The 26,684-nt window shown below is 42.4% G+C and overlaps 2 protein-coding genes across 7 annotated transcripts in view; one reads left to right on the top strand and one right to left on the bottom strand.

Moving 5' to 3' along the window:
• ncor1 (nuclear receptor corepressor 1) overlaps window positions 1-497 on the bottom strand; it is a 115,019-nt gene extending 114,522 nt beyond the window's left edge. For 5 of the 6 annotated variants that reach the window (XM_046303605.1, XM_046303607.1, XM_046303610.1 and 2 more), the window contains exon 1: window positions 364-497. The gene's annotated coding sequence lies outside the window, so the exon portion shown is untranslated. Of the gene's footprint in view, window positions 1-175; window positions 191-363 lie in introns of those variants that run through there. The other variant, XM_046303606.1, reaches the window with a different exon arrangement.
• Window positions 498-1,126: 629 nt separating this feature from the next.
• Window positions 1,127-26,006, top strand: pigl (phosphatidylinositol glycan anchor biosynthesis, class L). The gene is made up of 7 exons (XM_046306676.1): window positions 1,127-1,452; window positions 1,955-2,054; window positions 16,243-16,333; window positions 20,955-21,022; window positions 22,575-22,606; window positions 24,621-24,754; window positions 25,386-26,006. The coding sequence occupies exons 1-7, from the start codon at window positions 1,152-1,154 to the stop codon at window positions 25,512-25,514; spliced, it is 855 nt and encodes a 284-aa protein (XP_046162632.1). The 5' UTR covers window positions 1,127-1,151; the 3' UTR covers window positions 25,515-26,006.
• The last annotated feature ends 678 nt before the right edge of the window (window positions 26,007-26,684 follow it).

Here is a 26,684-nt window from a genome sequence, read left to right as displayed (position 1 = left end):
CTGCTTTTTGCCTTGTTAGCTTACATGCTAGCTAGCTTACAATATCGATAGCTTGTTGCTGAATTTAAGGATATGTGCGTTTCATTTGTTGAAATTAACGGTAGCCTTCATTTGGCATAAATATGTAAATGCAGCATACTTGATCCGTTATAAAGTACATAAAAACATCACATACCGTAAAACAACATTATGTTGTTGGCTACAATATTTCACCTATGAATTTCAACCAAGCCGCCATCTTGCAAAGGGTAATTCGCACCCTATAGTACAGTACGCTAAAGTGGCAGCTAAGCGTAACCCAAAGTTCTGCTATATTTTCAAAACATGTCACTTCTGTGCACATAGAAAGAGATAGGTACTCACCTCACATTCGGAAAAATACCCTGTAAGAAGTCAAATGGGGTCTTATAGGGCCGATGCTTGTAAATCCGCTGTTGACAGACTGTGGAAGAGTGTTGTAGACAGAAGGCTTGCACCACAGAGTTTGGCTGCACCACATTTGATTTGTCTAGTATCGATGTCCTGGCAGGATTGTGTAAATTCTTACATTTAAGAAAATACAGGACTTTCTTGAAGCATATTTTTTTGTGAGTGTTAAAGATATTTTAAAATAGTGATTAGCATTCAAATCATCGTTTTCCAAACTAGGTGATTTTTTAAAAAGTTTTTATTTTTATTATACCAAAAAGGATAATGTTGTGTAACGTTCAAACCATCCCCACAGGCGAACCAAAGTTCCATAGTGGCTCCCTCCTGAGACAAAAACTGCTTGTTGAACCCCCAAAATACAAGTAATAATGTGTCCACAGTTTAGATAAAAACAAAAAACATGATTTTAATGAGATAAATTATCGGTTGGTTGTTTCACGTTACCTTACTTGCACCTTTAACGGAGTTGTCAACAAACGGATGCATCCAACAGAAAAGGGGCAACTTTCATATGTCTATTTAACATTATCATTAGAACATTTCTGAATTTAATATCAAATGGATATTCGTTTTTTTACGGCAATTTTCTGTGAGTTTTTTGTAGATAGATATGATAAATTGTCAGGGTATTAAAATGTTACGTTCCAGAAACAGGAAATACTGCAGAATATGTTACTTTTGTAGCGGAACCTTTGATAAAGGAAACTTTGTGAAAATACGGAATGTTTATAACATCGGTAAAAATAAAAAGAATGCATATTTTACTTATACTTTTTGCAGCAATTGTTTCCTACTTCTTTTGGATACAATACATTTACTATCGGCAGAATTCAGCAAAGTCACGTAAACATTGGTTGCGATTTATGTTATGTAGAGACAAACAAATCAAATCGTCTCAAACAAGCGATGTTCGAGCACTCTTTTTAACCGCTCATCCGGATGACGAATGCATGTTCTTTGCACCAGCAATTTTGAGACTCGTGGAACTAAATGCATCTGTTCATTTATTGTGTTTATCTCAAGGTGGGTTTACAATGAATAACATTTTTTGCGTATCCTATGTATTCCGTCCTACAACCAGGGCTAGCTTTACATCATTTTCCATGGAAAATAGTAGCCGATTAAACTCAACTATTTACGATGGAGGAGCTGAGACTGTTGTGGGTGGAATAGAACTCCGACGTCACTTAAGTTATTATTATTAGTTATTTCAGCACAAAAAGAATAGCCCGCAATTACACACGACATTGTGAAGTTGAGTTTAGTCGTCTAGGAAAATAGCAATACGCTGCAGCACCAATTTGTCTGTATAGCTAGGTCTCCCATTTTCTATTCTGATCATTTGTTCAAAAACAATGGTTTGTTCAGCCCTATTTAATTCATGCTTGACACAAGAAAAGAGAAACGGCTTACTAGAGCCAAGTATTGTAATAGTTATAAAACGAAGTGTTAATTACTTTTTTTATAGCCATGTGGCAATTCCTTTACATGACAACATATTACTTTTCGCCAAATAATCACTTAGGCAATTACTACAATCAAGGGTTTCAGCGTCGAGAAGAGCTTCTAGACAGCTGTGCCGTTTTGGGAATACCAGCCTCCCAAGTCACTATACACGACTGCAAGTAAGTAGTTTCTGCCAGCAAGTAAGCAATCTTCAGCACAATTATCATTCTGCAGCAGGCTTACTACACCTGTTAGGTGCTGCTAGGTTGTTCCAGTAGCAATGAGGCCCTTAAAATGTATTTTCTTTAACTATTGATGGCATGGATATATATTACCCATGTTGTGTTTGGGATGTTGGTTTAGAAAGGAATCTGTTGTTTTAAATAAGAAATGCCTGCTTAGCATAAAATCGTATACTTAACAGAAATATAAATGCAACATGTAAGGTGTTGGTTTCATGAGCAGGAAATAAAAGACACTATACATTTTCCATACACGCAAAAAGCATATTTCTAACATTGTGCACAAATTAGTTTGCGTCTCTGTTACTGATCATTTCTCATTTGCCAAGATAATCCATCCACCAAACAAGTGTGGCATATAAAGAGGCTGATTAAACAGCATGATCATTACACAGGTTTACCTGGGGACAATAAAATGGCACTCTAAAATGTGCAGTTTTGTCACACAACACAATGCCACAGATGTCTCAAGTTGAGGGAGTGTGCAATTGGCATGCTGACTGCAGATATTTACATTTACATTTAAGTCATTTAGCAGACGCTCTTATCCAGAGCGACTTAGATATGTCCACCAGAGCTTTTTCCAGAGAATTTAATGTTAATTTTTCTACCTTAAGCTGCCTCCAACGTCATTTTACAATGTTTGTCAGTACGTCCAGCCGGCCTCACAATCGCAGACCACGTGAAACCACAACAGCTCAAGATCTCCAAATCCAGCTTCTTCACCTGCGGGATCATCTGAGACCAGCCACGCAGACAGTTGATAAAACTGGGTTTGCAGAACTGAAGAATTTATGCACAAACTGTCAAAAACCGTCTCAGGGAAACTCATATGTGTGCTTGTCATCCTCAACAGGGTCTTGACTTGACTGTATTTCTGAGACGTAACCAACTTCAGTGAGAAATTGCTCACCTTCGATGGCCACTGGCACGCTGGAAGTGTGTGCTCTTTACGGATGAATCCCAGTTTCAACTATACCGGGCAGATGGCGGCATGTGGGCGAGCGGGTTTGCTGACTTCAGCGTTGTGAACAGAGTGCCCCATGGTTGCGGTGGGGTTAGGGTATGGGAAGGCAAAAGCTAAGGACAAAGAACACAATTGCATTTTATCGATGGCAATTTGAATGCACAGAGATACTGTGACGAGATCCTGAGGCCCATTGTCGTGCCATTCATCGGCCACCGTCACCTCATGTTTCAGCATGATAATACACAGCCTCATGTTGTAAGGATCTGTACACAATTCCAGGAAGCTGAAAATTTACTCACCAGACGTATCACCCATTAATCATGTTTGGGATGATCTGGATCAACAGTGTCCCAGTTTACGCCAATATCCAGCAACTTCGCAGAGCCACTGAAGAGAAGTGGGACAACATTCTATAAGCCACAATCAACAGCCTGATCAAGTCTATGCGAAGGAGATGAGGCAAATGGTGGTCACACCAGATACTGACTGATTTTGTGATCTACGCCCCTACCTTTTTTTTAAAGGTACCTGTGACCAACGGATACATATCTATATTCCCTGTCGTGAAATCCATAGATTAGGGCCTAATTTATTTATTTAAATGAACTGATTTCCTTCTATATATATATATATATAGATATATATATATATTTTTTTTATCAAATCAAATTTTATTTGTCACATACACATGGTTAGCAGATGTTAATGCGAGTGTAGCGAAATGCTTGTTATATGAACTGTAACTCAGTAAAACTCAGTAAAATCTTTGAAATTGTTGCATGTTGTGTTTTATATTTTTGTTCAGTGTAGTTAGACCGGTTAGCTGACAACGCCACTAAAACAATGTACACGCTTCAATGAGGTAAAAGGCTGTGTGTTGTGATTTGGGGCGGCAGGTAGCCTAGTGGTTAGAGCGTTGGACTAGTAACTGAAAGGTTGCAGGATCGAATCCTCGAACTGACAAGGTTAAAATCTGTCATTCTGCCCTTGAACAAGGCAGTTAACTCACTGTTCCTAGGCCGTTATTGAAAATAAGAATTTGTTCTTAGCTGACTTACCTAGTTAAATAAAGGTAAGCAACAATGACAAGAAGCTGCCATGTGGGGAATCATAGCTGGCTAGTTTTATCTTGTTTTTCATACCATGCCTTGTAGAGGTGTATTGGTACAATTTATGGGGACCTCGGTTCGGTCCAACTATTGCCTATGCGCACGTTATAATGAAAATGAATGAGTCTTAATTGGCACATTTCAGACTGTCCTTTTGTGAGGCGCAGATAGGAACTACTTCTGTATGATGGCAAGTGGTGGGGTCGAAAAACGAAAGGATTCTCAATCGTTTAAATCTCCAGTTTGGGAACATTTTGGCTTCCCAGTAGATTACAACAGTGTACTGTTAACAGTTAACAGTACTATGTAGCCACTGCTCAACGAGAATAGTCTATGCAGCTGCCAACACCTCAAACGTGTTGACACATTTACAGCGGAATCAACGCAGTAGTCCTACCACCGAAGCAAAAAACGCAAAAAAAGTGCTCGATCCACATTACGAACTTTGCCCTCTCGGCACCCATTTCAGCAAACGGGTAGTACCCGCTCTATATATGCGAACTAAATCTGAAGTTGTCAATGCACCCTGTGTTGGGTTTAGGCTACTACAGATGGATGGACCTTCAGGGCTTACAGAGAGGTACTTAGTGGCAGCCCATCAACTTATTCCTGAGTGGGAGATGAGAAGTAATGTGCTACAGACACGCCCCCTTTATGAGAGTCACACAATTGCGCATCTTTTTCTCTTTGTAGAAAAGCATAGCAATGTCTGAGCCATGTTTCTATATTGATTTCACATGCATATTGCACTTTATTTTAGTGTTGTTGAGTAATCATGCATTTTCATTTTAAGAAAATACAAGAGGTTATTCCTGATTTGTGCTCTCTTCAGGCATTATATGATCATGGAATACCATCAGGAATACTAACACTTTGTATTTTCTTAAATAAACAAAAATGACTACATTAACGTTTGCCATTTAATTTTCCCGATGTACCGAAACCAACCGTGACCCCAAAACCACAATACGTACCCAACTGTGGGGTTGGTGAACTGTTACACCCCTAATGTTTTGAGGTGTTTTGATTGATGTCACGTCTATGCTAATATGGCAAGAAGTCGCTAGCCAACTAACCAACAACTGTAATGACGTATTTGAGAGACAAGTACTCATTGTGCAAATGTATTTGTTTTCAATAAACATTGGAGTTTAAATATAGTTTATCTTGTCAACAATCTAAGCCAACCCTGTGTTTTTTGCCCCATTTGTTGCGCACACACCAATTTTGTTGCTAAACAACCAACCCATCTATAAGCAACCTTGTCAGAACAGTCAATTTATTAAGCCCCCCCCCCCCCCCCCCAGTGTCTGTCAGAACAAACAGTAAACCAGCCACAAATCAAACTCCTCCTTTCTTACCATGACAGAGCCTAGTCAGCCTGGCCTGACGTATTGGCCTACTCTGTCATTAGGGGCCATAAACGATTAGGCCCCAGAGGCATTGAGAGGTCGGCCCCTGTTGGACATCCTCTCTCTCTGCCCTCTGAAATCTTACCAGGTCTGCAATGTGATATGAGATTTTGGCCACCATTTCTTTTCAGCAATTAGTTATGTGACTAATTGGTGAATATTAAAGACTTATGTTGTGAGTGACTTAGGTCTAAGTGATAAACCAATTTTACTGTTTAGTGCTCTTTAAAAGTTTGTGCTTCTTGATATGGAAATGTCATGAGGATTTGAGATGTAGTCACTGCTATATTCTTATCAATTATGTCATATATATATATATATATATTAGTGCATTCGGAAAATTTTCAGACCCCTTGACTTTTTTCCACATTGTGTTACGTTACAGCCCCCCTCATCAACCGACACACGATAGCCCATAATGACAAAGAAAAACAGCTTTTTAGACATTTTTGCAAATTTATAAAAAACTTAAATATTACATTTACATAAGCATTCAGACCCATTCCTCAATACATTGTTGAAGCACCTTTAGCAGTGATTACAGCCTAAAGTCTTCTTGGGTATGACGCTACAAGCTTGGCACACCTGTATTTGGGGAGTTTCTCCCATTCTTCTCTGCAGATCCTCTCAAGCTCTGTCAGGTTGGATGGGGAGCGTCACTGCACAGCTATTTCCAGGTCTCTCCAGAGATGTTTGATCGGGTTCAAGTCCAGGCTCTGGCTGGGCCACTCAAGGACATTCAGAGATTTGTCCCAAAGCCACTCCTGCATTGTTTTGGCTGTGTGGTTAGGGTTGTTGTCCTGTTGGATGGTGTACCTTGGCTGTGTGGTTAGGGTCATTGTCCTGTTGGATGGTGAACCTTCACCCCACTCTGAGGTCCTGAGTGCTCTGGAGCAGGTTTTCATCAAGGATCTCTCTGTACTTTGTTCTGTTCATCTTTCCCTCAATCCTGATAGTCTCCCAGTCCCAGTCTGGCCACTCTACCATAAAGGTCTGATTGGAAGAGTGCTGCAGCGATGGTTGTCCTTCTGGAAGGTTCTCCCATCTCCACAGAGGAACTTTGGAGCCCTGTCAGAGTGACCATCGGGTTATTGGTCACCTCCCTGACCACGGCCCTTCTCCCCTGATTGCTCAGTTTGGCTAGGCGGCCAGCTCTAGGAAGAGTATTGGTGGTTCCAAACTTCTTCCATTTAAGAATGATGGAGGCCACTGTGTTCTTGGGGAACTTCGACGCTGCAGACATTTTTTGGTACTCTTCCCCAGATCTGTGCATCGACACAATCCTATCTCTGAGCTCTCCGGACAATTCCTTCGACCTCATAACTTGTTTTTTCTTCTGACATACATTGTTAACTGTGGGACCTTACAGTATATAGACAGATGTGTGCTTTTCCAAATCATGTCCAATCAATTGAATTTACCACCGGTGGACTCCAAGTTTTAGAAACATCTCAAGGACGATCAATGGAAACATGATGAACCTGTTATAAATGTGCAAAGAAAGTATTAAAAACCTGTTTTGTTTGACATTATGGAGTAATGTGTGTAGATTGTTACGTTATCCTCATCAATGTCGAAAAAGTCAATGGGTCTGAATACTTTCCGAATGCACTGTATATTAAAGCTCATATTAACTCTCATGAATTAGCTTTATAACTTTGAAGTACTAATTACTCTGTGCTAATCAATGTATGCCTCCCATTGTATATCAGAAGGAATCCCCTTTCTGTTACTAGAATAGACAATTGCTATTGTCTGTAGACCTTTAACCAGAATACTTTTTTAGCTAGTAGACTGACTAGCTGTGCATATCCAGACATGCATCCAAAGGTGATATATATATTTTTTTACCTCCGATAAATAGTGTTCACTGGTAATTAACAATAAATAGGCCTAAGCAGATAATGTATTTTTACCTAATAGTGGTCATTTTGTCCAGTAATTGGTAGATGAGGCGTTCATTGGACAAATCCTCTGGTGGTTCAGAGAGAATGAGAACATCAATGGCATCATGGCTGTGGTTCAGCGGGATGGATAAGAAGGCTGTGTATTTTTACTTAAAAGGAGAAAAAAAGGCCTCCATCATCCTAGTAAAGGAGTCCATGGCTGTATCCCTAATGGCACCATATTCCCTATTTAGTGCACTCCTTTTGACCAAAGCCCATACAGCTCTGGTCAAACCTCAAAGTAGTGCACAGTATAGGGAATAGGGTGCCATTTGGGACGCAACCCATGGCTGGTATTGGTCCAGAGTCCAGACCACCCCTGGGCTCAGCACCACTGGACACCCCCTTTCAGACACAAACAAAAGGGCCTGGCCAGGTCTTAGCTTCATTGGCTAGAGTCTGCATAGATTATTCACTGTGTGATGGAAATACTTCCTGGAAACTTGGAAAGGGAAAAATCCCATTGTAGATAATGTTGCGTAAAGCTGTGAGATGGATTTGAATTCTGATTGCTAGATCATTTTAAACTAGGAGGATTTGTGTTTAAATTAAATTTGACCCCTATCCCTCATGACCCCTATCCCTCATGAACTGTCTTTTTCAGATATGTACTGTACTGCTCTGTAAAATCTTCTGCGTTTTGCCATTTCATGTTTTTACGAGTATTGTTGATGCCTGCAAGGTTTACAATCCTCTGGAACAGACCATTGCCTATAATCACTGACTTCTCAGCCCAGCGGGTAGGGGTTGTGTTCAAAAGTGCTCACATTACAGGAAAAAAAAGTGGAGGGTGGAAATAAATAGTAGGAGACCTTTCTGTGGACAAATCCCAGTGGCTGTACCAGGAAATTGTGGAGGTTCTCAGAACAGGTCTGTCTGCCGCTTGAGATTATGCACCGCAGTTCACCAGGACAGGAGTGGCCTGGAACTGGCAGTATTAAGATGGCAGCATGCCCAGATTGTCTGCCCCGCAGTACATTGTTGGCATTTCATAACCTCACTACCTCCCTTTCCATTTTATCATCTTGACGAGTAGGCAGTCATTGTAAGTAATCATTTGTTCCTAACTGACTTGCCTAGTTAAATAGAGGGTAAATACAAAAATATTGTGCACACAGATAGATGGATCAACTTTGATCTGAATCAGGATGTAAGTGCATGTGTGTTGGTGTGAGCTACACCCCTTATGCTATGACCCTCACCTTGTACTAGTGGCTGACAGCCCACTCTCCTTCCTGTGTTTTTGGTGTTTGCCTAAAAGACTCACCCCCTAAACTACTCTGTAAGATCCCTACCCCCACCTTCTCTTGCTCTCTCTCACACATTTTTCTCTTGCCCTCTTCCTCCTCTCTCTATCACACACTATTTTTTTTCTCTCTCTCCCCCCTCCCTTGTCTGCTGAAGCCAACTGCTAAGGACCATGGAGTGGATTTTGGAACGGCTCTGAGCCCTTCACATTTCAGCCTCCCAATCCAGGTCACTGATGTTTTTTGTTTTTTTTCTGTCTGTAAATGTTTGGCTGCAGCTTGGCTACATACAGTACATTATCAGTATCTTGAGACAAGTGTGTGCAGATGTACATTTACTTCCTCTGGGTCATCTCAGTTGTCATGTTGACGTGAACTAATAAAGTGAGACGTCATTCCCGAGGAGCTGGTCTGTTAGCTGACTAACACAGAGAGTTGGAGTCACTGAGGGAGTCTACACACAGCAGTGCCCTGCCCTAAAATAACCCTACAACCCTCTTACTACGTGCGTGTGTGCATTTGTGCACCTTAGATTCAGTATGAGTTGACTGTTGGATTAGTAACTGCCGTCCACCCAGTGATGCCATCACTAATGTTTTAGGCCCAGTGCTACACCTCCAACCCCCGTCAAATCAAATGTATTTATATAGTCCTTCGTATATCAGCTGATATCTCAAAGTGCTGTACAGAAACCCAGCCTAAACTCCCAAACAGCAAGCAATGCAGGTGTTGAAGCACGTTGGCTACGAAGAATTTCATAGAAAGGCCCAAACCTAGGAAGAAACCTAGAGGGGAACCAGGCTATGATGGGTGGCCAGTCCTCTTTTGGCTGTGCCGGGTGGAGATTATAACAGAACATGGCCAAGATGTTCATGGTCAAATAATAGGTCTGGGACAGGTAGCACATCGGTTGAACAGGTCAGGTTTCCATAGCCGCAGGCAGAACAGTTGAAACTGGAGCAGCAGCACAGACAGGTGGACTGGGGATAGCAAGGAGTCATCACGCCAGGTAGTCCTGAGGCATGGTCCTAGGGCTCAAGTCCTCCGAGAGAGAGAAAGAGAGAATTAGAGAGAGCATACTTAAATTCACACAGGACACCAGATAAGGCAGGAGAAGTACTCCAGATATAACAAACTGACCCTAGCCCTGACACAAACTACTGCAGCATAAATACTGGAGGCTGAGACAGAAGGGGTCAGGAGACACTGTGGCCCCATCCGATGATTCCCCCGGACAGGGCCAAACAGGAAGGATATAACCCCACCCACTTTGCCAAAGCACAGCCCCCACACCACTAGAGGGATATCTTCAACCACCAACTTACCATCCTGACACAATGCCGAGTATAGCCCACAAAGATCTCCGCCACGGCACAACCCAAGGAGGGGCGCCAACCCAGACAGGAGGATCACATCAGTGACTCAACCCACTCAAGTGACGCACCCCTCCTAGGGACGGCATGAAAGAGCACCAGTAAGCCAGTGACTCAGCCCCTGTAATAGGGTTAGAGGCAGAGAATCCCAGTGGAAAGAGAGGAACCGGCCAGGCATAGACAGCAAGGGCGGTTCGTTGCTCCAGAGCCTTTCCGTTCACCTTTACACTCCTGGGCCAGACACTCAATCATATGACCAACTGAAGAGATGAGTCTTCAGTAAAGACTTAAAGGTTGGGACCGAGTTTGCGTCTCTCACATGGGTAGGCAAACCATTCCATAAAATGGAGCTCTATAGGAGAAAGCCCTGCCTCCAGCTGTTTGCTTAGAAATTCTAGGGACAATTATGAGGCCTGCGTCTTGTGACCGTAGCGTACGTGTAGGTATGTATGGTACGGCAGGACCAAATCAGAGAGCTAGGTAGGAGCAAGCCCATGTAATGCTTTGTAGGTTAGCAGTAAAACCTTGAAATCAGCCCTTGCCTTGACAGGAAGCCAGTGTAGGGAGGCTAGCACTGGAGTAATATGATCACATATTTTGGTTCTAGTCAGGATTCTAGCAGCCGTATTTAGCACTAACTGAAGTTTATTTAGTGCTTTATCCGGGTAGCCGGAAAGTAGAGCATTGCAGTAGTCTAACCTAGAAGTAACAAAAGCATGGATACATTTTTCTGCAGCATTTTTGGACAAACTTTCTGATTTTTACAATCAGATGGTAGATGGGAAAAAGCTGTCCTTGAAACAGTCTTGATATGTTCGTCAAAAGAGAGATCAGGGTCCAGAGTAATGCCGAGGTCCTTCACAGTTTTATTTGAGACGACTCTACAACCATTAAGATTAATTGTCAGATTCAACAGAAGATCTCTGTTTCTTGGGACCTAGAACAAGCATCTCTGTTTTGTCCGAGTTTAAAAGTAGAAAGTTTGCAGCCATCCACTTCCTTATGTCTGAAACACATGCTTCTAGCGAGGGCAATTTTGGGGCTTCACCATGTTTCATTGAAATGTACAGTTGTGTGTCATCCGCATAGCAGTGAAAGTTAACATTATGTTTTCGAATGACATCCCCAAGAGGTAAAATATATAGTGAAAACAATAGTGGTCCTAAAACGGAACCTTGAGGAACACTGAAATTTACAGTTGATTTGTCAGAGGACAAGCCATTCACAGAGACGAGCTGATATCTTTCCGACAGATAAGATCTAAACCAGGCCAGAACTTGTCCGTGTAGACCAATTTGGGTTTCCAATCTCTCCAAAAGAATGTGGTGATCGATGGTATCAAAAGTAGCACTAAGGTCTAGGAGCACGAGGACAGATGCAGAGCCTCGGTCTGATGCCATTAAAAGGTAATTTACCACCTTCACAAGTGCAGTCGCAGTGCTATGATGGGATCTAAAACCAGACTGAAGTATTCCGTATACATTGTTTGTCTTCAGGAAGGCAGTGAGTTGCTGTGCAACACCCTTTTCTAACAATTTTGAGAGGAATGGAAGTTTCGATATAGGCCGATTTTTAGTTTTTAAAAATATTTTCTGTGTCAAGGTTTGGCTTTTTCAAGAGAGGCTTAATTACTGCCACTTTTAGTGAGTTTGGTACACATCCGGTGGATGGAGAGACGTTTATTATGTTCAACATAGGAGGGCCAAGCACAGGAAGCAGCTCTTTCAGTAGTTTAACACTGAGTTCACACATTCTCCATAAACTAGGGTTTCATCATTGTCTTTGTACTCTACATCTTACTTGTTTAGTCCGATTATTGTACCGTTTTACTCTGTTGTAGGCTTTATTCAAAGGAGTAGCTCCTCCTTTTAGTGTTCTTGCTGTTGTTTTATTGCCTCAGTGCTAACACTGGTTAACACTGGATATTACGTGCCATAAAGGTCAATTCTCCTTTTGCAGGCAGCCATGAAATGGGAAGCCTTTTGCCAAGGTGAAAAATAGCCCATGCTTTTGAATCAGAATTGTTCATCTTTATCAATCAAAAGTGTCATGTTTGTTTGACGTGTTGACATTGATAACATATCTACAAAGTTTAGGAAAAATTAATGAATACATTATCTCCAAAAAATCTTCTAATTTTCCCCTGTACACTCTTTCGCTTTCTCCTCCCTCCTCCGCAGTCAGCAAGTGTTCTCCCTTTCTTCTAGTCAGTCGTTCAGTGGTACTGTGATATGATCAGATGATGTCTGGCTGACTGACTGACTGGCTGGCCCTCATCCTCGTCAGACCTTAATGAATAGGACAGCTGTGTTGACAGTCTCTGGGCTGGGCCCCAGTGCATCATGGGGCATGGCTTTTGTTGATCAGCCCTGATCTGAGCCCGATCTACTGCGCTGCCTCTCCACTTGCACTGGCACGACCTCCATTCACTCTGCCTGCTCTCTGCACTACGTGTAAGAGAGAGAGAGAGAGAGCTTGTCAGTCCCATGCAAAAGTTCATCCACTCCCACACAACCCATTATTCATTGGCCTGGAGCACACTGTACTGTAGTCTTCCCTCTGACTGACTACAGCAGTGACTCTATACATGCATCCCAAATTGTACCCTATTCCCAATAAAGTGCACTACTTTTGACAAGATACCTATCGGCCTCGGTCAAAAGTAGTTTACTTTATAGGGAATAGAGAGCCATTTGAGACACAGCCAAAGTCCGTCTTCTAACTTCTGCAGAGGTGACTAACCTCAGTGGCCTGCCTCATCACAGTGTCATTTGCCCCTGAGGTGTCCCTCCACCAAGTAGATACTGTATTTCCTAAGAAAGATAAACCTGACCTTTATAGTTCAGTTGCATATGAACTTTCAAGTGTCCTAGCCAAGTTGTTGATTTGGTATCCAGTCAGAGTTAAGAGAGTGCAGGAGTAATGTCAGAGTAGAGTCGGAGCATCATCCTCCCCCCACTGTGTTTAATTATACATCGATCTGGTGGAAAAAATAGCTCTGGCTGATTTACTGGCTGCTAGCAGGGCAGAGCTGAGGACTAAGAGAAATGCACACACACACACACACACACACACACACACACACACACACACACACACACACACACACACACACACACACACACACACGCGCACATACATACATATACACGCACTGAGGACTGACAGAGAATCTTGTGTTGAGTGGTGCCAACCTCTCACTGTGTTCCCATGTCAGCCACTCAACACACTGCCCTGTCCTGGCCAACTGTTAATACAATCACAGTCACCACGTATGGGGGAGAATATTAGTCCAAAATAGTCTGATGGTTGAAACACTCCATCGTCTTAAGGGCACACTCTATTTTGGACGGGGGAGATAACGTGATATGATGGTGCATATACTAAATAATGTGTGTGTATATTGAGCATTTTTTTGCATAGCAGCCCTTATCTGACTGAACACTGTATTTGCTAGAGCTATTTTAAGCTTAAATACATGTAGGCCTATAAGAGTACAAATAAACATTGTAGACATATTGAAAGTAAAATCACAGCCTATCAACCCCTCTGTAAAAAGATCAAATGTAACAAAACACATGGGCCTATTGTGTAATAGTCCATTTAGAATATGCTAGACTTCCCACAGTTCCTAAGTAAATTAAATATTGCAGTGTTTTCTTTTATATAAGACATTTTGTGTTTAATGTAAATGTGCCGTGAAGGAGTTAACCAACCAGCGGTGTGTCTCAGCGTTTTCCCAGCATATCCTATAAACCTGACAGTGGGACAGGAGCCTAAGCTTGTCTGGCAGTATCCTCGGCCTCTGGCTGGCCCATGTGACCAGACTAAACAAGGAAAGTGCTGTCTGTCAGTCAGTCAGTCTGTCCTACAGCATAGCACTGCCCCTCTTGTCGACTGGGCCAAAGTTCAACCACTGCATCCAGATGCCTGCAAGCAATTAGACATCCACATGCAAAGCTGCAGGAGGGGGGCTAGGAACGGGGAGGTTACTCTAGGGCGTTTGGCACTGTTGCCATAGTGAAGCTCACTCTGCTGCCTGCATCCCGCTTTGAGGAAAGGTCAGGTAGATCATCTGTCTTTTGTACATATTTCTTCTATTTTTTTCCTCTCCTTGTCCTCTTTTGTTTAGCTACGGTTGCCAGGGTAAAAACTGAATCTTATTTTTTTTCAACCAGGCTTGTGGAAGAACAGTAAGTTACAGTTGCACTTCAAAGCTAAATTTGACAACAAATAAACAATAGCTGTTTACTGTGAAGGGTATGTGAGGTTTAAAATTGATGTGTTTTGGTGTTGTTTATGTCTTTATGTCTTGTTAACGGAGATGAAGTTGTGAAGCCGAATATTCTTGTTTAACGTCTCACGCCTTTGCTACCAGAGAAAATGTCTCATTTTGTATCACGCTTTACTTTTTCTACATTGTGCCTTTCATGCATACTTAGCTAATGACCAATGCTTTGAACCAAAGTCCAACAACATTTGTCATCCAAAACAAAAGAGAATATGGCGCATATGAACATAATTAGGAATCCTACTAATGCAGTAGGAGGGCAGGCTACTTCAACCCTAATACCCCCTCCCCCCGTGATACAGCACCCTTCAGGCCTGACCCCCATAGCCCTGGCAGGCGTTTGATTTGTGTCCTGATCCATCACGTCCCTCCACAGGCACAACTGTCCTGCCCCATTGTTATGAACCAAGGGGGAGGTGGGACGACCTCTATTCACCCTCTACTCCATCACCTCCGCCACCCACCCAATCTCAAAATGTACAAGACATCAGGTCATTGCTCTCTGTCCAGTGTCTACCCTTTTCTTTCTCCCTGTTTCTCTCTCATTCAACTGCTTCCCTGACGTTGAGCTGTGGTGTTGTTTTTTTAACCAAGTACGTCAAATGTCATGCGTTCTATTAGCCCTATGCATCCATTTTGCAACAGTCAAACCTCCTATTCTTATTGTTGGTCAGATCAACATGTAACTAGCAGAGAAATGGTTCATCTCTGTGTGAGAGCGAGAGCACTACTGCTTTAGCCAGCCTTCCTAATGAAGCCCTCAGGACTTTGTTTTCATCTGAACTGCCCCGACCCGAGTGTGTCTGAATCACTCTCAACATGCTCCACTGCCTCGCTCTCTCTCCCTCTTGAATGTTTGATGTCTCTGGAGGGAGGGAGGGAGAGAGGGAGAGAGGGAGAGAGGGAGAGAGGGAGAGAGAGAGAGGGAGAGGAGAGAGGGGAGAGAGGGAGAGAGGGAGAGAGGGAGAGAGGGAGAGAGGGGGAGAGAGATCAGCATGAGTGACACCCCCCCATAAATAGTTGGTGTGATGAGGTTGTCTGATGGACAGACTAGAGTAGCTCAGGGAGGTGTGGGGTTTGCACTTTTTGGGGCTATTCCATTGGTTTCATTGTGCCAGGAAAACTCAATCAATCACAGATAAACTATTTGAAAGATGTTGAATACTCTCTGAACCCAAGGGTGTGTGTTGTACATGGTCTTTGTTCTCCCTAGGCTATAGATTCAGTTGAACAGGATACTAAAGGCCCCACTGACCCCTAACGGCCAGCTACAGTATACCCTGGCTGGCATACATTCTAAAAGAAAGAGAACCTTTTCAATGGTTGGGTCCAGTGTTCTCCGTGCGTGAATCTTGTGCATTGTAAGAAGTAGGCTACATATCCATTTTGTTGAGTTGAAGTCAGGCTACTGTTTTGGTTGGTTGGTGTGCTACAGTAGTCTAGCCAGTTAGAGAAGGGTGACATACCTGCATAGTCAGTTTTATCAATGTCCCAAATGGCACCCTATTCCCTATACTGTTTATTACTTTCAACCAGAGCCCCACTGTAACTCCTTGGGGCGTCAGGTTTGAGGTTAGAGCATTAGGCCAGTAACCGGAAGGTTGCTAGATTGAATCCCTGAGCTGAAAAGGTACAAATCTGTCACTCTGCCCCTGAACAAGGCAGTTAATTCACTGTTCCTAGGCCGCCATTGTAAATAAGAATTTGTTCTTAACTGACTTGCCTAGTAAAATAAAGGCTAAATAAACTCTAACGTATGCCCCTCTTCATCTTTCAGAGAACTGCCAGACGATCCCAACGTAGAATGGAGCATCTCAATGGCCTCCTCTCTAATCCTGAAGCACATCAGAGCCCACTCCATCAACCTGGTATGATGACCAACTCATCACTGAATCTCACTATCATTTATCAAGTAGCCAATTCTATACAGTACTGTGTCTGATTGATTTAATGACTTTTTTTCTCCTGTGAGTGATTTTTCTAACGAAGCCACCCTGAAAATGCTAGATTATTTGTATAGGCAGTTTTCGGACCACAGTCTTCTGGCCATTGTCAATAGTCTTTTGTATCTGTGTATGTCTCTCACAGGCTCCAAGGGACGGCATGATAATGAACTGAAAGAGGGTCATCATGTCTTCCTTCCTTTGTATTTAGCAGAATATGGTTGTGGTGGTTTGAGCTCAGGTCACTGTCAGATTTCAATCAACCTTCCAGGAAATTTACCAAAAGGAATTTGGGAATTGAGATCTTAACTCTTTTTTTTCTTGTCCGTCCGCAACCATTAGTATTCTGACAAAAGTTGAACCCAGTCTGTCTGCTTTCTCAGATAAATAATTATGCAGGAGAGTGCACAGCAGGATGCTAGCAATTTCCCTCAAAACCAAACAGTTCAGGGTAGGTTATTTTGATCAGACTACCAAACAGTTGGATGGATATTTCTTCCCCTTCAAATTGTATTTGTCACATGCACCGAATACAACAGACCTTACTGTGAAATGCTTACTTACAAGCCCTTAACCAACAATGCAGTTTTCAAAAGTAAGTAAGAACATTTTGCTAAATGAACTAAAGGACAAATAGTAATAAAATAACAATAGAGAGGCTAAGTCTTCAGATCCCTTGACATTTTCCACATTTTGTTAACTTAAATAGTTTTTTCCCTAATCAATCTACACACAATATCTCCATAATGACAAAGCAAAACGTTTTTATTAAACATTTTTGCAAATGTTTGAAAAATAAACTGAAATATCACATTTACCTAAGTATTCAGACCCTTTACTCAGTACTTTGTTGAAGCACCTTTGGCAGCGATTACAGCCTAGAGTCTTCTTGGGTATGACGCCCTAAAGCTTGGCACACCTGTATTTGGAGAGTTTCTCCCATTCTTCTCTGCAGATCCTCTCTTGCTCTGTCAGGTTGGATGGGGAGCATTGCTGCACAGCTATTTTCAGGTCTCTCCAGAGAGATGCTGCTGAAAAACATCCCCACAGCATGGTGCCGTCTCGTCTGTTCCCTGTCTCGGAGCTCTACGGACAATTCCTTCGACCTCATGGCTTGGTTTTTGCTCTGACATTCCATTTCAACTGTGGGACCTTATATAGACAGGTGTATGCCTTTCCAAATCATGTCAAATCAATTGAATTTACAACAGGTGGACTCCAATTAAGTTGTAGAAACATCTCAGTGATGATCAATGGAAACAGGATGCACCTGAGCTCAATTTCGAGTCTCATAGCAATATATATATATATATAGGCCCTTTGCTTTGTTGTTATGGGGTATTGTGTGTGGATTGATTAGAAATAAACATGTTCTAATCCTTTTTAGAGTAAGTCTGTAACGTAACAAATTGTAGAAAACACCAAGGGGTCTGAATACTTTCTGAAGGCACTGTACAAGGGTTACCGGTACAGTGTCAATGTGCAGGGGCACAGGTTAGTCGAGGTAATATGTACATGTGTGTTGGAGTGTCAGTGTAGTATGTGTGAGTGTAACAGTATAATTTTAAACCGTCCCCTCGCCCATACCCGGGCGCGAACCAGGGACCTTCTGCACACATCAACAACAGTCACCCACGAAGCATCGTTACCCATCGCTCCACAAAAGCCGCGGCCCTTACAGAGCAAGGGGAACTACTACTTCAAGGTCTCAGAGCAAGTGACGTAACCGATTGAAACGCTATTTAGCGCACACCGCTAACTAAGCTAGCCGTTTCACATCCGTTACACTCACCCCCCTTTTGACCTTCCTCCTTTTTCCGCAGCAACCAGTAATCCAGGTCAACAGCATCAATGTAACAGTATAATTTTAAACCGTTCCCTCGCCCATACCCGGGCGCGAACCAGGGACCTTCTGCACACATCAACAACAGTCACCCACGAAGCATCGTTACCCATCGCTCCACAAAAGCCGCGGCCCTTGCAGAGCAAGGGGAACTACTACTTCAAGGTCTCAGAGCAAGTGACGTAACCGATTGAAACGCTATTTAGCGCACACCGCTAACTAAGCTAGCCGTTTCACATCCGTTACACTCACCCCCCTTTTGACCTTCCTCCTTTTTCCGCAGCAACCAGTAATCCAGGTCAACAGCATCAATGTAACAGTATAATTTTAAACCGTTCCCTCGCCCATACCCGGGCGCGAACCAGGGACCTTCTGCACACATCAACAACAGTCACCCACGAAGCATCGTTACCCATCGCTCCACAAAAGCCGCGGCCCTTGCAGAGCAAGGGGAACTACTACTTCAAGGTCTCAGAGCAAGTGACGTAACCGATTGAAACGCTATTTAGCGCACACCGCTAACTAAGTTAGCCGTTTCACATCCGTTACATGAGTGTATGGTTTGAGTCCAGTAAGTGTACATTGAGCCTGTGCAAGAGAGTCAGTGCAATATAATAAGAATTAAATAAGGGGATCAATGTAAATAGTCTGGGAACTGTTCAGCACTCTTATGGCTTGGGGGTAGAAGCTGTTAAGGATCCTTTTGGTCCCAGACTTGGAGTTCCGGTGCCTCTTGCCATGGAGTAGCAGAGAGAACAGTCTATGACTTGCGTGGCTGGGGTCTTTGACAATTTTTGGGGCATTCCTCTGACACCGCCTAGATGCTATCTAAAACCAGAAAGGGTTCCTGTCCCCATAGGAGAAACCTTTGAATAACTTATTTTGGTTCCATGTACAACCCTTTTGGTTCCAGGTAGAACCCTTTCCACAGGGAGTTCTACATGCAATCCAAATGGGTTCTACCTGGAACCAAAAAGGGTTCTCGTATGCGGACAGTCGCAGAACTTTTGGAGGATCTGAGGAGCCAAGCCAAATCTTTTCAGCTTCCGGAAGGGGAATAGGTGTTGTCGTGCCCTCTTCACGACTGTCTTGGTATGATGGGTCCTTAGTGATGTGGACACCAAGGAACTTGAAGCTCTTGACCTGCTCCACTACAGCCCCTTCGATGTGAATGGGGGCTTACTCTGCCCTTTGTCTTGCTCAGAGGTTATTGACCTGGCACCACACTGTCAGGTCTCTGTCAGGTCTCATCGTCGTCGGTGATCAGGCCTACCACCACGGTGTCGTTGACAAACTTAATGATGGTGTTGGAGTTGTGTGTGGCCACGCAGTCGTGGATGAACAGAGAGTACAGGAAGGGACTAAGCATGTACCACTGAGGGGCCCCTGTGTTGAGGGTCAGCGTGGCGGATGTGTTGTTGCCTACCCTTACCACCTGGGGTGCGCCCCCTCAGGAAGTCCAAGGTTCTAGTTGCAGAGGGAGGTGTTCAGACCCAGGGTCTTTATCTTAGTGATGAGCTTGGAGGGCACTATGGCATTGAACACTGAGCTGTAGTTAATGAACAACATTCTAGGTAGGTGTTCCCTTTGTCCAGGTGGGAAAGGGCTGTGTGGAGTGCAATAGAGATTGCGTCATCTGTGCATCTGTTGGTGAGGTATGCGAGTTGGAGTGGATCCAGGGTGTCTGGGATGATGGTGTTGATGTGAGCCATGACCAGCCTTTCAAAGCATTTCATGGCTATAGTTGTGAGTGCTACGGGGCGGTAGTCATTTAGGCAGGTTACCTTGGCTTTCTTGGGCACACAGACTATGGTGGTCTGCTTGAAACATGTAGGTATTACAGACTGGGTCAGGGAGAGGTTGAAAATGTCAGTGAAGACACTTGCCAGCTGTTAAGGATTATGCACAAAGATGAACTAAATCATAAAAGAGACTACAGAAATATAAAGTATTCCACCTTTCCCATAATATAACCTATTCGTATTGGTTTACTGCTGTTACAGTTTTTAGCATGTAAGTTTAAGCCTAAAACAAGCAAAAAAAGAGTTGAAGCAGATATCCTTGGAACCCATTTTTATTATCTGTTCGGTTTGGCAACAACTAATATTTCCAGAAACTGGTGTTTGTACGTGTAATCATTTTTTGCCTCCTCCAAGTCAACTCTGGCAGATGTAAAATGTCTCCCTCAGGCCAGTAAATGGCAAGACATGACCCTGCTCTGGGTTAGAAGGTGTGTGGTGTCCACCTTTTATGTTCGGTTTCAGGGACACAATCATGGTACATTTATCCTCTGCCTCACTCAAAAACTGCTGTGTCTTTAGTCAAGTTGTTTTTCTTTCCCTTTGACCTGCTTGCTCCCCCTTTTCCCTTTCCCAATCTTCCCTTGGTTCACAGGTGAACAGGCATACAGACAGAAAAAGGCTCTTAAATATCAGTTGTCTCCTGCCAAGCTGCATTCTGCTATCAGTGTGAGTCCCAGATGGCACCCTATTCTAGCACACACATTTTGACCACTATATAGGGAATAGAGTGCCATTTGGGAGGCAGGCAGAGACACTGACATTCAAGACACGCCTCCATTAACCAAACCGTGAACGTGCATCTCTTTCTTTGGCATGTAGCCAACATTTCACATTGATATTTGATACTTTATGCCATAAACATAAAATAACTATCTTCAAATGAACATTGTTGTTGTTTCAGGTGCTGACCTTCGATGGAAGGGGAGTGAGTGGCCATAGCAATCACACTGCCATCTACAAGGCTGTCAGGTATGAACGAGACTTTAAACCCTGTCCATCATTCTAAGGCTGACACGTGTGTGTCCTTTTAGATTTTGTATTTTAATAAGCCGTTTTTGATCCGTTTGTGGAAAGCACGTCGTCCCAAGGGATGTACCCTAGGAAACACATATTGTCCACAGATCCAGGACCAGAACCTGGACAAGAAACCAGCCTTGTAGGCGACATTCCTATACTTCATTATTATAAAACATACATACACCACATACTAAAGATCCCAACCTCCCCACTCCCCTACAAACAAACAAACACAGAAGCATTCAAAAACACACACACACTGTTTTGCATGATTCCTCTGTTGCATAGTTGAGAGGTCGTCCAAACCCACACTCCACCAATGGATCTGCAGATGGCCCTGCTCTCAGAAACCCACAGGAAATCACGTCCTGAAGAAAGGAGGGTGGAGAACTAGATGAGAAGAGTAGGGAGGAGAGGAGGATCGCTCTGATCTGGAGAACTGAATAGGACACCAGTCCAACAGTTGCGAAATAAAATAAATGTTTTTGTGTTTTGTCATATCACAGTCTCTCACGATAGACTGGAATAAATGTTTAAAATCGAGGAGCTGGCCTGTGCGCACAAGATATTTGGTTCTGGGTTCCTTCTGAAATTATTGTGATATGTAGCTACACTACAGTGTAGTACAGTGAGTGAACAGAACAGGTGTGTTCATTGACTAGTGCTGCCTGCTTGGTCTCTTCCTCTCTGAGCTAAGCCTCCCTGGCTCTCCTCCAACACCCAGACCTCATCTCTAGTAGGGGAGGATGAGAGTGTTGTGTTGTCCAGATCATATCCCATGATTCCCATTAGACTTAAACTCACAAGTGATGCGCACCATTTTATAAAAATAAAAAGAGATGTATAAAGCCATCAGTGTTTTGTTACCTTGGTGTAAGTCTCCAGTGAGAGATGGTACTGAACAGGAAGGAGGAGAAGTGAAATGTCCTCTAGCGTTCAGACCGTGGTGAGTGTGAGAGGAGAGGGAGAGTTACTGTAGCGAATGTGGAATGTGACATGGAAGATCCAGAGACCATAATCCACTCATAAGTTATCATGAACCACAATTCATTAGAACACATCAACAGGTTGTTGCAGCTGCTATTACTGTCTCACCATCATCAATAATTGAGGAGACAACTATTCCCTATTGCAAATGATCCTATTCCTAACATTTGACAGGCTACTTTGCTGCCTTGCCGCTTCTCCTTGTGAAGGCTTAAGCTATTCACCTTTTAGCCATTTGAGCTGTAGCCAGAGAAACTGAACCGTTGGCTCTAATATGGCTGGAAGGACCATACTTTGTCCTGAAAAGATTGTGTATGGTTCACACCCACAAACTTTTTCACTGTCCTGAACTTTGGCAGTGTAATTAGTTCACTTCCAAATTGTACGTAACTATTTGTCTCATAGGAAAAGCAAGTAAGCCTATCTGTAGGGTTTTCTTGCAAGTCAAAGTTTGTGTGTGCTTAGCCTCCAATAACTACTGTGTTGATGTTGTTTTTTTGCTTGTCTCACCCAACAGCTACCTGGCTTCCATTGGCAACATACCAGATGGCGAGTATTTAACCTTTACATTTTTATTTGTCCAAGCACATCTCAAATACCTATATTTGGATAATCATTATCAGCATGGTAAGGTATTTAGCCTATTATAAATTATACACCTTAAAACATTTGCATCAATTACATGACATGATGGTAAATGGAGTACAAACTGGTACACTTATAAACTCAGGACAAGAAGAGAGAAGTTATCCTAAAGCAGTGTAGTTGGAACTGGAGTCTTGGCAAAGACCGCCATCTAGTGTTGGAATTTGTGTGTGTCACTTGCACATCTCAGTCAGCTTCGAGGCATTAGGAACACAACAAACTATCAGCCAGTGCTTCACCATTTGTTCCTTTCTCCCAGCTGGATGTGAATTTATTCCCATTAACACCCTCTCTCTGTTAGACTTATTTCCTCCAACTCATCATGGCTTTGGCCTTTGTAAGATAGTGGAGCCACATCGTCACAGCTCTTCCTAAAGTGTTGCACCCCTCAGGCCAGGCCAGGGTCAAACTTTTAAACCCTCTTAATGTAGCAGCTTGGCAGATCTCTCTCACTCTCCATCTCTCATGTTTTTCTCCCTAGTTAACTCCCTCTGCCTCCCTCCCTGAACTCTGCTGTAAACCTTCCTCTTACATAATATTCAAACCCCTGCTGTCTATATCGCCATTGGTATTTTATTAGGATCCCCATTAGCTGTTGCAAAAGCAGCAGTTACTCTTCCTGGGGTCCACACAAAACATGAAACATAATACAGAACTTCAATAGGCAAGAACAGCTCAAAGACAGAACTACATAAAAATATTTAAAAAATGGCACATGTAGCCTACATCAATGCATACACACAAACTATCTAGGTCAAATAGGGGAGAGGCGTTGTGCTGCAAGGTGTTTCTTTATCTGTTTTTTTAACCAGGTTTGCTGTTTATTTCAGCAATATGAGATGGAAGGAAGTTCCACGCAATTGGGGCTCTATATAATACTGTACCCTTTCTTGGATTTGTTCTGGATTTGGGGACTGAGAAAAGACCCTGGTGGCATGTCTGGTGGGATAACTGTGTGTCAGAGCTGTGTGTAATTTGACGATGCAAACGATTTGGGATTTCAACACAATGTTTATTTTAAAAAGAAGGGATGCAGTCAGTCTTTCCTCAACTCTTAGTCAAGAGAGACTGGCACGCATAGTATTTATATCAGCCCTCTGTTTACAATTAAGAGCAAAATCTTGATATTGTAAATGAAGTTACTGTTATACTAGATAATGATATTACTGTGCCACATCATGGCTCACACTAGACAATATTGCATGTTTTAAGTGACATTATGAGACATTTAGAGTGGCACTGTCTTGATCAAAAGGGGGAAACAAACAAGACCATTTAACACTCTGTACCCTGTCCTCCTTTCCCGTGATCTAGAGCAGACGAGAGAGAACACCTTTCTATTACAGTAGAATGTGAGATCAACCTGTTGATTAGATTTCAGCCAGGACCATTTTATCCAGTGATGAGCATCGTTGAGAGAGGGATGGTTCCTATCGCAATATTTGATTAGCTGTAAACATGCCACACCAAGACCTTACTGTACATGAGTGTGCTATCACATTGGTACTCTGCATTCAGTGTTGAGGGAGATAAACCTCAGTGTGATTCTAAAGCCTGTTCACACAGTTGCATACTATAATCCCCACTCATTTTCACCAGCTTACCCAAATACTATTTTGCCCAATGAACCATTTACTGTAGATATCCAAGTCTCCCAAAGACATGGGGCAATATGACTGTACAAACCCACAGTAACTCTTTGCTAGTAGCTACATTTCCTGTCTGGTCATATTTTCCTCCACTTGAAATATGGCTTGTCTTTCCATATCTTTGTCTCCAAGACTTCAACACACTAATTATACTACATTTATGTCATGTAACCCTGTAAATGATCTCTGTTTTTCATTGACATTCTGGGTGAGATGTAAATTGCACAAAAGGTACACTAACTAGGCTAGGATTGTCCATTCTCCCACAGACTGCAGTCTCCTCTCTCTGTTGACCATTGGTGTTCTCAGGAAGTACCTCTCCTTCCTGGAGCTGCCTATCAGCTGGCTCCTCCCATCAGATCTCTGCTGCGTCATAGGCTCAAAGGGCTACATTCAAGCTAAGGTAAGCCTGTCATCAGCCTATACTATCAGGCTTGAAATAGACATGTTATGGCAGTTCCACTAAATCTCTTCCCCTATTATTATGGGACAAACATTTGTCAATATATGTAATAGCCTAGTAGATGTATAGTTAGGGTGAGGCATGTATAAAAACAGCATTGGGATTTACATCCGGTGTACACACAGTGAAAGTCCTCGCTCTCTCTTTCTCTATGAAAGTGAAATTAGGTCTCAACACCTGAATTGACTGGTACTGGCACTGTGTACATAGATCAATATTTATAGTGAAATATGCTATATCAGCGTTAGAGAAAATTGTCAGACACCCCTCGCTGGACATGAGACATAAAGATTGATTTGAACTTCTGGAGAAATTCGTGTTTTTACCATGCATCAATATTTATAGGGAAATACATTACATGAACGCAGTGCCAGTACCAGTCAATTCACTTTTATTGAGAAAGAGCGAGGACTTAGGGATCACCTTATACACTTGCGGATGTAAATCCCAATAATATTTTTAAACATGCCTCACTCTGTCTGTAATGACTGATGTCCAGCGAGGGGTGTCTGACAATTTTCTCTACCGCTGATAGATCTTTCTCTAGTCTAATAGACTCTTTATTCACCAGAGGGCCATGCTCTGTCACCGTACCCAGCTCCTGTGGTTTCGTTACCTCTACATTTGGTTTTCACGCTACATGATTATCAACACATTCCAAGTTATTGATCAAGGACCAAAGAATCTGAAGATCTATTAGTGAAAAATGAGGTTCCTGATTAATCTTCTGAGAATACTGTTACTTGGGTTTGTTAATCTTACTGTAATCAGTTTGTGCATCTTTTTATATGTTTTGCCTCATCTGACATATTGATCTCATAGCACTGATATATTCAGACATACCTATTGCTACCTATTGATTGAATGTAGATATTATATTTTTCTAACTTTGTTGTTGAAGGAAATACACTATTAAAGTTTCTCTTCCACTCATTGTCAACATTGTTAGTTGGGAACAGATGACTTATCGTTAATACACTTTTCAGTTTACTGTAAAAATGTTGACATATACTGACACTGTAAATGAATAGTGAATTTGTCAAATTTAAGTAAAATGTGAATACATAGACATTGATTGTAACCAAACAGGGTAGGTTTGGTCCTTTTTATTTTTGTAAATTATGTACAAAAGTTAGAACAAATGTTCGAATTGTTAATGAACCAATAAAGTTTATTTGATTTAGAAGAAAAATGTGTCTCCGTCATAATTCAATAAAGGACTGTGTTTGATCTCAGCTACAGTTGAAGTCGGAAGTTTACATGCACTTAGGTTGCAGTCAATCAAACTCGTTTTTCAACCACTCCACAAATTTCTTGTTAACAAAGTATAGTTTTGGCAAGTCGGTTAGGACATCTACTTTGTGCATGACACAAGTCATTTTTCCAACAATTGTTTACAGACAAATTATTTCACTTATAAGTCACTGTATCACAATTCCTGTGGGTCAGAAGTTTACATACACAAAGTTGACATTGCCTTTAAACAGCCTGGAAAATTCCAGAAAATGTCATCATGGCTTTAGAAGCTTCTAATTGACATCAGTTGAGTCAATTGGTGTACCAGTGGATGTATTTCAAGGCCTACCTTAACTCAGTGCCTCTTTGCTTGACATTATGGGAAAATCAAAAGAAATCAGTGAAGACCTCAGAATTTTTTTTTGTAGACCTCCACAAGTCTGGTTCATCTTTGGGAGCAATTCCCAAATGCCTGAAGGTACCACATTCATCTGTACAAACAATAGTACCCAAGTATAAACACCATGGGACTACGCAGCTGTCATACCGCTCAGGAAGGAGACACATTCTGTCTCCTAGAGATGGTTGTACTTTTGTGCGAAAAGTGCAAATCAATTTCAGAACAACAGCAAAG

This window comes from Oncorhynchus gorbuscha, linkage group LG16, assembly GCF_021184085.1.
Source record: "Oncorhynchus gorbuscha isolate QuinsamMale2020 ecotype Even-year linkage group LG16, OgorEven_v1.0, whole genome shotgun sequence".
NCBI classification, from domain to species: Eukaryota; Metazoa; Chordata; class Actinopteri; order Salmoniformes; family Salmonidae; genus Oncorhynchus; species Oncorhynchus gorbuscha.
This window is presented reverse-complemented; position numbering and strand designations above follow the sequence as displayed.

Excerpts from the sequence above, each read along its gene's own strand:
- pigl (XM_046306676.1), top strand. The coding sequence starts at position 1,152 with ATGTTTATAACATCGGTAAAAATAAAAAGAATGCATATTTTACTTATA. Across the intron at positions 1,453-1,954 it reads TTTATTGTGTTTATCTCAAG|GCAATTACTACAATCAAGGG; the intron begins GTGGGTTTACAA and ends ATAATCACTTAG. Across the intron at positions 21,023-22,574 it reads GCCATCTACAAGGCTGTCAG|CTACCTGGCTTCCATTGGCA; the intron begins GTATGAACGAGA and ends CTCACCCAACAG.